Source organism: Myiozetetes cayanensis, unplaced genomic scaffold (genome assembly GCF_022539395.1).
Source record: "Myiozetetes cayanensis isolate MyiCay16 unplaced genomic scaffold, myiCay2020 scf5-8, whole genome shotgun sequence".
In the NCBI taxonomy this organism is placed as follows: Eukaryota; Metazoa; Chordata; class Aves; order Passeriformes; family Tyrannidae; genus Myiozetetes; species Myiozetetes cayanensis.
Genome location: NW_026087742.1, coordinates 61,138,432 through 61,152,608, shown reverse-complemented (window position 1 = coordinate 61,152,608; position 14,177 = coordinate 61,138,432). Strand labels below are relative to the sequence as shown.

The 14,177-nt window shown below is 44.6% G+C and overlaps 1 protein-coding gene across 7 annotated transcripts; it reads right to left on the bottom strand.

Annotated features, from left to right (window-relative positions):
* Window positions 1–1,637: 1,637 nt before the first annotated feature.
* On the bottom strand, window positions 1,638–7,656 carry TRIM13 (tripartite motif containing 13). 7 transcript variants are annotated; one of them, XM_050333429.1, is made up of 3 exons: window positions 7,199–7,656; window positions 6,054–6,539; window positions 1,638–2,800 (listed from the first exon to the last, which is right to left on the bottom strand). In XM_050333429.1, exons 2-3 carry the CDS (start codon window positions 6,204–6,206, stop codon window positions 1,646–1,648), a joined length of 1,308 nt encoding a protein of 435 aa, XP_050189386.1. In that variant the 5' UTR covers window positions 6,207–6,539; window positions 7,199–7,656; the 3' UTR covers window positions 1,638–1,645. The 7 variants fall into 7 exon arrangements, with proteins under 7 accessions (XP_050189386.1, XP_050189388.1, XP_050189393.1 ...); XM_050333431.1 differs by lacking the exon at window positions 7,199–7,656 and adding an exon at window positions 7,034–7,144; XM_050333436.1 differs by lacking the exon at window positions 6,054–6,539.
* Window positions 7,657–14,177: the final 6,521 nt, after the last annotated feature.

Sequence of the window (14,177 nt, the reverse complement as noted above, 5' to 3'; positions counted from 1 at the left end):
GCCTCAGCCACTCAGGAATCATAACTCTTTGATCTACACGATTGTGACTTGATCTTCCCTAAACTGCAAGGCAGCTGCAGCTGCAAGAACCAGTGAGTGGTTTTTGCAAGTGTTTAGAGTGAGGTGTGGAGCAGCAACAGGATTCCCAGGCAACAAAAATGTAAATATCGTGTACAATAGTTTTGCTTGCTGGGTTTGTTTGGTTGCTTGGAAACTTTGATTCTTGGAATTTAATGTTTTATTTTTTTAATGAGCAGCTTGCAAGGACTACTGGAATACAGTGAATAGACCGTCACAACTTATTAAACCTTCAGAGAGGCAAATGACTATTCCCAAAGTATGGCACATGTTATGTTTGTTTTCTGGAAATGCCAACTCAATGGTTCATTCCATACACTGCTGTTCGTAAGACCACTGCAAAAAGAGGTTAGATGTGCTTCAAGCAAGACATTTCAGTAGTGTATGCTCCTAAAGAAGGGCACTTCAGAGAACTCAAGCTTAAGGTTCACTTTAAATCACTGTTATCCTAAGGCCAAGTCAATACACCCAGAAAATTCAATTAACTCCTGAAACAAGATACACAAAAATACAGTAACAGCAGAAGAACCCATATAAGTCCCGATGCTGAAGCACTTCAAAGATCAACAATATCCATACACCTGTTACATGACACAACCTGTTCAAGGAATCATCCAATCATTTTTCCTGGTTTTTGGAATTACGATCTGGGGAGACGGAGCGGGACAGGAGAGAAACTGCTCTACCTGCCACCTCTGCAGGGCTAAAGCTCAAGCTGCCCTCCTGTAGCAGACCCCTGTGTGTGCCTTTCTCTGCACTAAACTGTTTACGTTAAGGCCACTTTTTAAGAAAGTGGGGCTTCATAGAAACATGTATCTCACAAAACAGCTCAGCTACCCCAACAATTCCATGCTGGAAAAGTAAACTGCAAAGTACGTACTACCTGCAAAGTACACACTATCTTGCAGCTTGTTCTTATCAACTTCAACTGATTTCTTGTTACCTCTAGAATTTATGCTTGCCCTGAAGACACATTTTTGTGTAGAACGCATAATCTGAATGCACAAGGTAATTACAACATTTGCTTATACAAAAAAAACCCCACCAAACAGCTACTTCAGTGAGAAGTGAAATACATTGTCAGTCACAAAGCGGCTCCAGACTGTGAATGATGCACGCTGCATTTTGCAGAGGAAGGGCAGTCCTCAGCAAGCCTGGCAATACAGCAGTCACCTCGACCACAACTGCTCTTCCTCTTACCAAATGACCTTCCAGTTGGAAAAAAATATTTTTAAAACTAAGATCTTTTATCTTATTCTACAATTACATTAACATTAAACTAAGTACACAGTTCAGCCCTGTATTTTGGTAAGAAAAATGATTTATAGTGAATAATATTCCCATATTCACAACTGAAAGAAGAATCCAGAAGTTAAGTGTTTTCCAAAGCTCCATTTCATCTTAACCGGTTTATCAGTGCTCAAACTATGTGAACAGCGTGAATGTTTTGGCAACATTTTGAATCTTTGAATGTTTTTACCAGAAGTCTTAAAGGACCAATTAATTTTAAGAAGTTCTATGTTTTCTTCCCCAGATCTCTCTTAGTTCTTATATTTCAGCAGGGACTTCACAACAGTTTATATTTGCACACAAACTCCGCAACATTATCCAGTACAACCAACGTATAGTTTTTACACTTTTCTCTTAGAAGTGAAGCTCCATCTGCCATCTGTTCCCAGTAAAAGACTGCATGATCTGCTATCTCCACATTATCTGCCAAATAGGACAAGATAATTGTAAAGAAAATAAGACAGTTCAGTATAAATCTCCATGAAAAGACTGAGGAAATCTTGAATTTGCAAGTGTTGTTTTCCTGAGGCAAGGAGAGTTTGTCCACATCAACTAGTTTTATTCCATTCCACTGGCTGGTATCAAAGCTCTTCATTGTGGGGCTGATGTCCACAGTGGAACAAGGTAAAGGCGTTTCTTTGAGCACCTTGATTTTTTCCCTGAACTCCTGCATCTGTTGCAGAAATATAATGGGTTCAGACACATCTTTGAAGGCCTCTGCAATGTTAAAAGCCATCCGCTGCTCTTGCAGAATTGTGTTCAGTTTATTGATCTCCGGATCATAGGCCTGCATCACTGCAAGCTTCATGGTCTCAAAGTCAGAAAGAATCTCATTTCTCTTCTGCTCCAGCGTGTGCTGCAGCTTCTCAAAGAACTCTTTCACTTTGTCAGAATCTTTGGTCAGCATCTGCAGAGCTTTCCTCTTACTGGTTTCCAAGGTATCCAGCCGTGAGAGGGCATCTCCACAACGCCAAGTTTCAAAGCCCTGAAAGAGGGTTTCAAAAGCCCGCTTCTCCTGGGAATAAGCTTCTTCAATGGAACAGAAAACATGCTTTGTGTGGTCACCACGGGTGGCACAAACCCCACAGATCAGCTGCATGTCTGTCCGGCAAAAAATGTTAAGGGGTTGCCCACTGTGCACTTTGCACACAGGCATTTTTGGAGATACTTTGATTTTGTTGTACTTCTCCACAATACCTTTCAGGGAATAGTTGACCTGCAAGCTGTTGACTCCAGCAACAGGAGTCTCCTTCCTGCATGTGGGGCACTTGAAAGGAGATGGTCTCCAAAGCACGTTCCGCACATTTCCCTCGAGAATTCCTTCCAGACACTTCCTGCAGAAATTGTGTGAACAGGGCAGGACTCGAGGATCATCAAACAGGCTACAGCAAATGGGACAGGTGAGATCTTCCTCTAGGAGCTCCATCATATCCTAGGAAAGAGAAGAAAGATGGTAACAGAACTTACAAAACTTATTTCTCCCTCAGGGAGACTATGCAAAAACCGATCTCCATCTGAGACAAGCCTCGGTGAGAAAAGGATCTATTTTTTTTCCCTCCAGTACCCTTAAGACAGAGCCTCAGCTGGGATTTTGCAGACAGTCCCCCAGAGCTGTGGTATCAGGCCAGCAGATGGCAGGCACAAGAATGGTGTAGTGTTCAGGCAGAACCTTTTTTTTGGACTTTCAACTAAAAAAGCTGGAAAAAAAAAGGCTTGCCAATCCCAGCAGGGACTCTGAAAGAAAATAACTCACATACTCATAATAACAGTTCAAGACTTATATCTTTCCTCGCTGATGCAATACACAGAAACTGGATTTGCACAAAAGATACCCAGCCAATACGCCCTGCTAAGATTTGATTACTCTGTACTTGCTTAACTCATCCAAAGCTTCCAGTTTCAAACCCCATGCACTGCTACCATAGACAACACTAAAAGTGACTGAAAAAGTCCAGTTTCAGTATTTCTGCTGATAAAGAATGTGTTTCTTTGCTCTACTTGTAAGGCAAAAGGAGAGTCACCATTCACTTTAAAAATTAGGTTTTCTCTTGCTCTTGCAGCATCTTTAAATAGCCAAGTGAATGTGTTACTGTTAAGCTACTCAGCATGAAGTTAAAATACTTCAAATAACAGCTGCCCATAATCCTTGAAAATTCATCATGAAGCAAAACTGTTAACCATTTTTACTCGTCTGCAATCACTATTTCAAATTCCCTTCTCTCCACCACCAGCATCCATGCCTCAGCAATTTCCTTCTGTGGAGAGGACCTACAGGAAGGTTTATCATGTAATCCTTCCAACTGGAAAGTCTCAGTAAAGGGATCCAGTCCATACCCTGCCCTTGCCTCTAACCAAAGACAAGTTCTCAGACGCAGACACCTTGTAACTTACAGACGCTCTTAGAAAACAAAAAGTTAATAAAGGCCAAACTGGGTGATAGTTTGTACTAGCCAAAGCTCTGAAACACTTAGTCTTGAGCTATAATTAGAAAGATGCTTCTCTTGCATAAATTCCTTCCACATTATACAACATGTATTCATACATACGTAATAAAATTCCTTTTATAAATTGAAAGATGTATCACAAAAAAGTGCATCAAACACTGCTGTGATTACAAGGCATGTGAATGAGCTCTTAATTAGTTTTGATGTAAATACTAAAGTTTCTGTCCCCTCAAAGAAATATAAAATGGAAAATGTGGGAGCCAAGAGGAGAGCTGCAAGGGAAGATCCACGCTGCACAGGACAAGAAGAGCAATAAAATCAATACCACTGATCCAAGGAAAGTAAAGTTCACTACAGGGAAGAAAGGCGAGGTGAGTCCTGACTTTCACTAAAGGCCCAATAGTTCCAGTGAAGCTTCACAGTAAAAGGCATTCTTGAGAGGCATAAGCAAACCTCCCATGCTTTTGAAGTGAGAAGGAGGGGCTGTCACCATCCAGAAGCAGGCACGATCTTCATTATAAATTCTCGCTGGTCTGAACAAAGACACCAGTCCAGTGTCAGAGAACTCTGATCCTTTGTTATATAGCCACCTTAACTCCAACAACTAGCCCACTACGTAGTCACAGGAGTGTTAGCTAACAAGCTCTTAACTTTTACAACGAACTTTAACAAGCTCGCAGAAAACTTCTGTAGGGATTAAGGGGTAGGGTATGATTGCTGCACTTGCCAGGATATAACAAGAAAGGAGAGAATGAGGATGGAAAAGACAGAAAGTGAAGGGAAAAGATCCCACGTCGGTCCTGCCACCATAGATGGTCCAGATCCAGGGTCAACAGAAGCCAAGGGCCGATCCACTTCGTTTTACAGTTTCCCAAGCATGGGTCCCCTTACTTTTCGCGCCATGTGCTGCTGTTTGTGCATGCGCAGTGAACCCTGTCGAGTCCTCCAGGAAATGAGTGAGGAAATGAGGAACTGAGAGGCTGGGGGTCTGTGGTGGCCCAGGAGCCACCTTTAGTGAGACACCTGGGACTTGCCCCTTCTCCTGCCGCAGGCACACTGAGCCCAAGTCTCCAGGCTGACTTGCAAGCCTGGCAATGAAAGGGAAGTTGGCTCAGAGCAGTGCTGCCTTGCCTCCCTGGGACCCTCCCTTCCAATCGCTGTGACTTTCCTGTCACAGCACAACAGGCAGAATGTTTGAGACAAACATGCTTACATGCTTGTGCCTGGCCCTCCACAGGGGCATTCTCTGTGCTTGTTAGAAAAAGGAGACTTCGAAAAAATTGTCAGCTTTTCTACTCGGGAGTAAGGTCATCAGGCAGAAGAAGCCACCACTAGAGTGGGGGACAAAGCCCCAGACAAGAGGTCTAATGACTCCATTTACCACTTAAGGTTTTCTGTAAGCCCACAGATCCAACTCAGAAACCTCCTTTTCTGCAAGAAGAATCTGGTTTTGAAGCACCTTGATGCTCAAACAAGCAACGTTTCTATTCCATCTTCTTCCTACTGCTAAAAATAATGGGATCACAGGAAGATGATGATTTTGTCCCTATACTCAAGTCTTCCTCTTCATGAATACCCCTCTTTCCAACTTGCAGTCACAGCTTTTAGCCACAGTAGCAGCACAAAGATCAGTTTTGCTCATGTGTTAAGAGGATAATAACTACAAAACCAAAATGGGACTTCTCCATCTTTTAGTAAATGGAAATTCACAGTGCAGAAAGTATTTGCTCTGGTCCATCTCCTTTACCAGGGAGGATTTTACATTCCAGTTAGGGAGCTGGAAAAGCAGCTCTGCATGCCTGACAGCAAGAACTGCAAACCACTGCAGAAAATGCTTACTACAACACATCCCATCAAAATTGCAGGACAAACACTGAAGACTTTCACACTACTAAAAATACAAAAAACATACACAGAGAGGCTTCATGATCCAAATAAAACTGTCCTGTTGCACTCCAACTCCACTTATCCAATTAAATAGTTATGTTTTATAAATATAACCGAATTTCAACACCTTTATACAACATTATTAAAAACGTTGAACTAAAAAAAAAAATTTAAAAACCACACACACAAAAAAGGCAAGTTTACAAGTTTTCCCCTCCTCTTACAACACCAAAAACACCAAACCAAAAATAGTGAAGACTTGTATGACTGGTTGGGTCAGGTGAACTTCCATCTTCTTCAGGACATTAATTTCAGAGAGTAAATTGTCTGTGGATTGACACATCCCTTAGCAACCTGGGATTTGCGTGAGGAACTACAGCAACATTTCAACTTCTCCATTGGGAACTTCTCTGTGTAACTTCTGATCCAGGTTTGGATGGCCTGGAATTCCTCACTTGTAGCACACGGACCAAAAGCATCTCTGGGTACAAACCCAGCAGATGTCATCCATCAGAAAGGGCAATTTGCACAGTTTTATCATTAGGAAAAAGAATGGCAAAACACATCAAACCATAAATGCAAAAACAACCACAGTAGCTTTCTCCCACGCTCCAAATAGAAATTAATTTAGTATGCCTCTCAGCACAGAAGTCAGGTTTATCAGCCAGCAGCAGACTGAAAGCAAACCCAAAATTTCACTGAGCTTCAAACAAAACAGAAAGACAACTCCCGTACTACAAGTTCCCTGCAATGGCGTGTAAGTGTTATTTCATGGCCAAACATTTTTCCAGGAGCACCAGGTAGTTCCAGTAAGTGCAGCCTCCAGAAAGCTAGCGAGGCCTGGAGAAATAAGGAATTTCGGTTCAGTGCAGTTTCAAGAGAGCCGGAAAGGCCTAGAGAAACAAGAGTGCAGTTCCAGTCCCATGAACACCGCTTCACCCACAGGGCTTGACAACGAGTCGAATGCGGGGCTGCACCAGGGCGGGCTCCCGCGCTCACCTCCCCGTGCCTCTGGCCAGGCAGAGGTTCCCTCGCTGCTTCTGGTTACACCCCCTCCGATCCCATCGCGTAATCCCCCCCAAACTACGGCTCTCCAGCCGGCCGTCGGCCCTGCTCTCCCCGGGCTCCGCCGGCACCGCAGCCCGGGGGGCGGCCCTGGGGATCCCCCTGCGCAGCCCAGCGGGGCTCACGAGGAGGCGGCTGCGAGCGGGACCGGCCGCGATCGCGGCACGGCCCCGGGCCGGGCGAGGCCGCCGCTCTCACAAAGCCGCGGCCTGCGCGCCCCCGGCCGCGCCCGCCCGCCCGTCCTGCCTTCCCCGGGCCCCGCTACTCACCATGGCCGGCCGGGGCCGCGGGCAGCCTGGGGCAGCCGCCGCCTCGGCCCCCGCCCCGCCCGGCGCCGCTCCCCCTCTTCCAGGCCCGCCGCTCTGCCCGCCCGGCCCCGGCTCCGGCCCCCGGGAGCGATGGGCCGGGAGCTGCCGCCCCGCCGTTCCACCCACCTTGGCCTGCGGCCGCCGATCCAGCCGCGGGGCAGCAGCTGCTGCAGCTCTTCCCCCTCCGCTTGCCCGCGGGCGGCGCGGGAAGCCCCCGGGGCTGCCGGGAGAGGGGCCGGCGGGGGGATGCCGCTTGCCGAGGCTGCAGCCTGTTCCTCCGCCGAGATATATACGGGTGTCAGATGTTGATTAACTCTCTCAAATTAGACTTCAGGCTGCAGCTCACAGGCATACGTTGCACAGCCTCAGGAAGGGTGCTGCTGGGCGGCAATCCTGCTGAGCATCTTCCACCTCCTGAAAGCACTTATTAAAATAACAATCGTTTCAAAAAGATATCCTTATGTGCTTCCTAAAAGGATGGAGACTCATTCCTTTTTGCTTTAACGCACTGGTTGTACCATTTCCTGCTGGTGAATCTTTTGGAGACTAATGTGACCTGTCAAACCTCTGCAGGTCTTCCGACCAGACCCACGGAAAGGAAGCAGGAGGGATCCCACCTCTGCCTGGGAGGACCTTCTAGTTACAGCACTACGAAACTGTGTCTGAAAGTGCTGAAACTGCAGAGAACCTCTTTGATTTGCATCTTTTTTGCGGTCCTTCTGTCCGCATAAGACCTGTCAACACAACAGGTCTCACATCAAGGCCAAACTGAACTTACTTTCAAGTTGGACTTTGTGAAAGTCTACATCAAAAACTGTTCCAAAACACATGTACTCTGCCTCCTGCATCCTTCACTTCCCTACTCTGCACACCCACTGCAGTCACATCACTCATCAGCACAGGGGAGGCCATTCCCTTCCATGACTACCCACACAAGTGACATCACAGGCCAGACTGTACTTCTATCAAATAAAGCTTCCTTGTGCATCTCACATCTTTCTTCTGATTATTTTGGAATCCAGATCCTAAAAGGCATTCAATAACATGCTAAGCCTATGCTCCCCCAATTTACTGCAGCCAGAAGAGGAAGATCTGTCCTCTTCCTCACTTCCTCCTTGCTGCCTCCACCCTAGCTGGCCTGCCTGCTCAGCTGGACTCAATGGGAGCAATTTGACCAAGGACAAGCATTTTTGAAAATCTCCTTCAGAGTGCTCACACACTTGGGCATTTCACCCATTATCTATTAGAGAACGGACCCAGGGGGTAGAGTTGCTACACAAAAGCAATCAAGACCTTCAGGTGCATTTCAGTGTCCTGCTTGGGTCGTCTTAACTGTCCAGAATCTTATTTGCCGTTTCTTAAAAGCAAGTAACTCCAGGTAGTTACTGAAAAGTGATAGCTCAGCCCATTCCTCAGACACTCAAATTGCATTCAAATTTGCATCCCAATGCTTGCACACTTATGTTTGCCGAGTAACCCCTTGTCTACACTTTTCCAACAGCCACTTTTATATCAAGAATTCCTGAGTTCTATTAATCTTCTCTGCAATGTTATGGTTAAGGATTAGTCATAAGGTTAAAGACTAACAACAACATGGCATTTTAGATTTCTCACTCATTAAGTTCATATATTTCATATATAACTTTTTTTCCTGTTTTTTTTTTTTTTTTTTAGAGTACATTTTATTCTCCATAATTCTTTGGGCTGGTCCTACTCTGTCTCCTGATAAATGAAGAAGGAGCTGTATGAGTGTAAGAGTGGACACCTGCCCACCTGTGAAATGTCCTCTTCATTAAGTGCATCTGAAATGGTCTAGGATTTCTTCTGTCAAAGATGAAAGCTTAAAATTCTGGGAAAACACAGCATGGGATTTCTGTGCTTGGTGCATAGAAACACTGTCTAGCCAGCATCATACTTAAGTGTCCCATGGCTGTCCTGAGCACGGTCAGAGAGAATTAGGGCATTTTTCTCCTTCTTCTCTGATTGATAGAGTTGCACACAACCATTTTGCACACATCTAAGTCCACCTTTTTATACTCCTTTTAACTCTTTGTTGCTTTGTAGCAGCAGTTTCAATAGCAGCTTGTTTATGCGCTTGCATTCCCGCATTTGAGAGCACAGTGTCTTCCCATAGAACCATCAAAGGCCATTTGTTGAAACTTCAGAGAAAAGTTCTGGCTGATGGAAAAGAGCGTTAGTATATCTGTGGCAGTATTTCCCTATCTAATACAGAAACAAACCCAAGCAAAAGCTAGGCTCAAAGGAGAGGTCCAACTTGAAGGGAAATGTTAGAATAAATGTCACTTAGCCATTTGAGGCTTGAAAACACAGGAGTAAGAATTTGGAATTAATTACAAAATAGTGGCAACTTCCAGTTTTTCAAGACAAACACCATGTTTGTTGTAAGACAAAGGGATATTTGCCTATTGTCATCTTTAAACTACAGAGAGAACCCAGATCACAGTTCTTCTAGTAAGCATTATAACAGGAGATTTCAGAGACCGAAGCTCTGTGCTGTGGTTCAGTCAGCAACTTCAGAGTGTCAGCTCCTGTTCTCCTTGCCTGGACCAGCTTTGCCAGGCTCCACAGATGGTCCACTGAGCTGATTCTACCCACTAAGCCAAGCAGAACGCTATTCCCTTTTCTTTCCCAAGATGAGTTTTCTGCTGATTCAACGAGTTAAACCAGTTCAGTGCAAGATTAGACAATCATTAGGTCTAACATCAGAGGAGTAAGAAAAAGAGGAACAAGATTTTTCCCTTTCCATGGAAGCAAGCCATTAACATGACTCAAGATGTAACCAGTAATTCTACCCTGACAGGCAGATTCTTGCACGGTTAAGCCAAGATGAGACTGTGCTACTGGCAAAAGTGATCATTCCATCCTTTCCCCTTCCCTGAGTCATGCTTTCCTGATGCCTCCTCTCTGCTGGCTCCAACATTCATGCAGCCACATGTTAGGCTAGATCCACTTGCCAACAGAGCTGAAAGTTAATCCAGTTTACAAAAAAAAAAAAAAAAAGTTTTCAGGAGGATCAATTCTGGCAGCCAGCTGGTCCCGCAGCAGAACAAACACCAGTGCCAGGATGAGCCAGCAAGAGGGCCTGTTTTGGTGGCAGCCTGCACACACATCAGCATAAACCAGAAGTGTCCCCACAGGCCATAATTTCACAAATGCTTCCAGCCAGCTATTGCCAGCACTACTGCCAAAAGTAACACAGCCTTGCCCTTCGGCCACACCAGCTGCTCATTCCTGGCCCCAGGCACCTGCTGTGCTGTGCTGGAGAAGAACTGATGGATAAATGTAGCTGGAATTAAAAGCTGCCTTCTTTTTCTCCCAAGTTTGTATTCCCCATCAGTAAGGCACCTCTGAAGCCATGCTACCAAAGATCTGTCAGATTGCAATTGTCTCCTAGAGTGAAACTCCAAGGAAAGGAGGCAAGTTGAGGGAATTTTACAGTCTTATTCTTGGCTGCAAACCTGCCTTTTACTTCCAGCTGAAGGAGGCTAAGGCTTCATGTCCTGTTACAGAGATGTCAGAGCACACTGAGAGTACACTCCAGTGTCAGGACAGAAACTTCTGGAAGGACACTGCTTTATCCAGCTGTGCTGGGATGAGCATACCCTCAGTTTGAGGTGGACAATGTAGTTGCTGTGGGTACCTAAAAATGGACATAAATCTGCAAGAGCTTTGATGCCAATAGCAGCTTGATAAGATGCTGTAAAATAACATAAATAAAGAAACTATTCAAAACAGCCCTGTGTATCAAATACCTTACTCATATATAAACGTTTCACAGCTACATCACATCTGACTACCTTTCTTTTCAACAGAAACATCTGGACTTAATTAAACATTCCAAATGAGGGATCAGAGAAAGCAGTTTCTTGTTATTGTTTTATAAAAGCTACTTTTAATATGCGTTGTAGAAATACCAGCCATTAAAATCCATGAAAGATCATCAGCAATTGACATGATCAACTGCTGTTTTGAGGTCTGAATTTCAGAGACTGCCTTCATATCTGCAGGGTCTCTGGTGACTATTTTAGCAGTAATAAGAAGCTCTGTAGTTTTACTTACGGAACTTTGACCCACACGGTTAACTAATATTCAGCACTTTGCCAGATTTTCCTGCAGAGGGGGGTGGAGGGGATCGATGATGAATTCAGTTAGCTCCTCAGAAAAATCTTATTTATTTACAAAGAATGTACAGCCACGTCCCATTTCCTTGCACGCAGAGGAAGCAAATGGGAGGGAATACTGTGCGGCAGTCCAAGTTTGCTGCTCTAGCCAGGATGCTTGCCCAGAAGCTGTCCCTTGGCTTCTTCTCAGGGCCATACACCACTGCTTCTCCCACTGTCTGCTGGCTCTTGCGTGGTGTTTCCGGTCCCAGACATGCACACAGGCAAACACAGCTGCAACCAATCTGTGCTCTAGCTGCTGCGTTCGCAAGCAGTCCCTAGAAAAGTCTCTCTGACTTTCTCCAAATTGGTGCTTGCTCATACGAGTCAGCTCATCTTAGCACTTGGCCATGTAGCCCTGTGCCGTGGGCAGCGGTTTCTAGGTTTTAGCTATCTTACGCCGTGAAGGATTTTAACTGCTCCTTCCTGAACAAAGCATGGCCAGAGTGCCTGTCAGTTTTAATGAGGTTTGTGACTGCTCTGGTAGGTTTTGCTTATATGGCATAGAGAGGAGAGGAGAAGTGACCTCCAAAATAAACAGAACAACAAGGAACCAAATTAATTTTCATATATAATTTCTTCTATGATTTGCCAAGTGTCAAATTAACTGTATAAAACAGAAGACTTCCTACAGAATGTCGATCCTCACAAGAACACATTATAATGAAGATTTCAAAAGTACAAGCACAACCTGTTTTTCATCTGAGACTTTGTCTGTATCATCTTCCAAACCACAGGCCTGACCCTGGGAGTGGAAGGACTGCTTTCAATAAACAAATCTTGATTTTCCAGTCCTGCACCATCATTTACTTCAGTGCAAGCTGCACAGAGACATTACCAAATCTACCCCAGCCCACATAATAACTACTTTTTTTCACTGGTTTTCACAGGTGTAAATGACTCCACAAAGCTTGTGATAGTGGAGAAGCAAGTCCCAGTGGTTTTACTAAGAAGGTGAAGAGGAATTATTTTTCTGAGAACTGCTTAGTCAGTTGTATTGTACTGATTACATTGTTGTATTATGTGCTGCCACGACAGGAGAGAGCTGCTCTCTCTCCCACAAATTTGGCATATCAGAGAACCTTTCTGAAACATACTTGTCTGCAGTCAGTAGATGTACTTTGCAGGGCTAATGAGAGACAGTCGTATTTTGTGAATGAAGCTCTGAGCTAGAGAATAAAACAAGTCAGTGACCATTATCTTCTTTCAGTAGATCCTCCAAATATATCTGCCTTTGTGAAACAGATGGGAGTGGTCGTATTCCTTTTCTACTAACATGGTTCCCAGACAAAATGTCTCTGCTGCTACCGTTCAAGGAAATAAAGTCAAAACCCTGCAAGCAACAAGCATGTTTAGGCATGCTAAGCATAATTTTGCTTCCAGTGTGGGAGGGTCCTAAATACTTGGCCTCCCCAGTGAAAGAAATGCACATTCAAGGAAGGCAGAAGCTGAATTAACCCTTGACTACCACACACAGTTATACTTCTAAATATTGAAGGCCAGATCTTCATTTCCTTGAGGAAGCTCTTTATGCACTGTAAAAATTTTGGTGTTCAACTACACTCTAAACAAGCTGACAAGCACACTTACAAATACAGTACTATCCTGTTGGTATTGCTCACCTCATCCTTCAAGAAAGGCATATGAATAAGCCACGTTCCTTACCAGCTGACTTTTGCCTTACTTCCACCACACCACCGTTGTTATCTGCTTGATTGTGTCCGGCGCCAGAGCCTTCACTCAGGGCACATGTACATCTCTGCTGCTGTTCCTGCACATTGTGACGCCAAGCCGTCGCCACCTGCTGCCAGGGTGCTCTGGGCCCTGCGTCTGGAGGGAGACAGGGCGGGTGCAGGGATGACTTGTTCTCCCGAGACTTCCTGCCTTCTGAGCACACAGGCACTGGAGTCAGTGCGCTCCAAAGCAGCACCAGCAACGTTTTTGAGCTGTGGCGTGTACTTTACCCCACGAGTGCTGCAGCCTGCTGGCCTGTAAAGCCAGCCTCTCAAGTTAAGAAAGTAGTGGAGCAGGAAACTGGCAGGAAGGCATGGCCAGCCACTGCTCCCCAAAGCCTCACACCCTTGAGTCCAACACATTTGGCAATGCTGACTTCATGTGGCGAGATGTGTTTGTATTGCCAGTGCTCGCTTTGGAGAAGAAAGGACTTGCTGGGGCACACAGAAGAAAATGGGACAGGGCATCATTTGGAGGTTGAGTCTCTTTCTAAAGTGGTTTTCCTTCTTGTTTGAAAACTATATTAACATTTGTCATTTAGCATTTACTGTAACAAACCCACAGTGAGTGACAGGCAATAAAAATCCCACAGTGATTTAAATTATATGAACAACAAGCTACCAGTGAGAATTCCGATGCCCTCCATATGAAATAAATAAACATCAGTTTCCACCTAATATTTACTTCTTGGAAGTTCAAGATTAATCCCATTTGGCATATTTTAAGGAAGTGAGTTCTTGGCCCCAAATTTTTATGGGCTGTAACAGTAAGTCCAATAAAAAAAAGGAAGTATATATTAAAGCTGCTCTTAAAATCAGATTGATTTTAGGCACAATTTTGAGAAAGACAGCACTTCACCTCATGTTTCAAGTAAAGGGGGTGAAACTGATACAGCCCATCCAGACAAGTAAGATTATTTCTCGCTACGAAGATTTCTTTTAACAAGGATTTTTGAATATCTGCTTTAACCCCCTCCGCACCCCTCAAGGCAGATAACATTGTGCCACATGGGTTACATTAGCTGCATCATGCTTTACACTGTAATAAAATGCTAAGGGAGCTTTCTAGGTAATATGCCCCAAAATAACACACCAGCTGAAAATAACGAGAAACAATTTAATTCCAAACTGGTTTGGAGATAAATAAGCTTTCAAACGTAAGTATTGAAAATACCTGCTGTTGGCAAAACA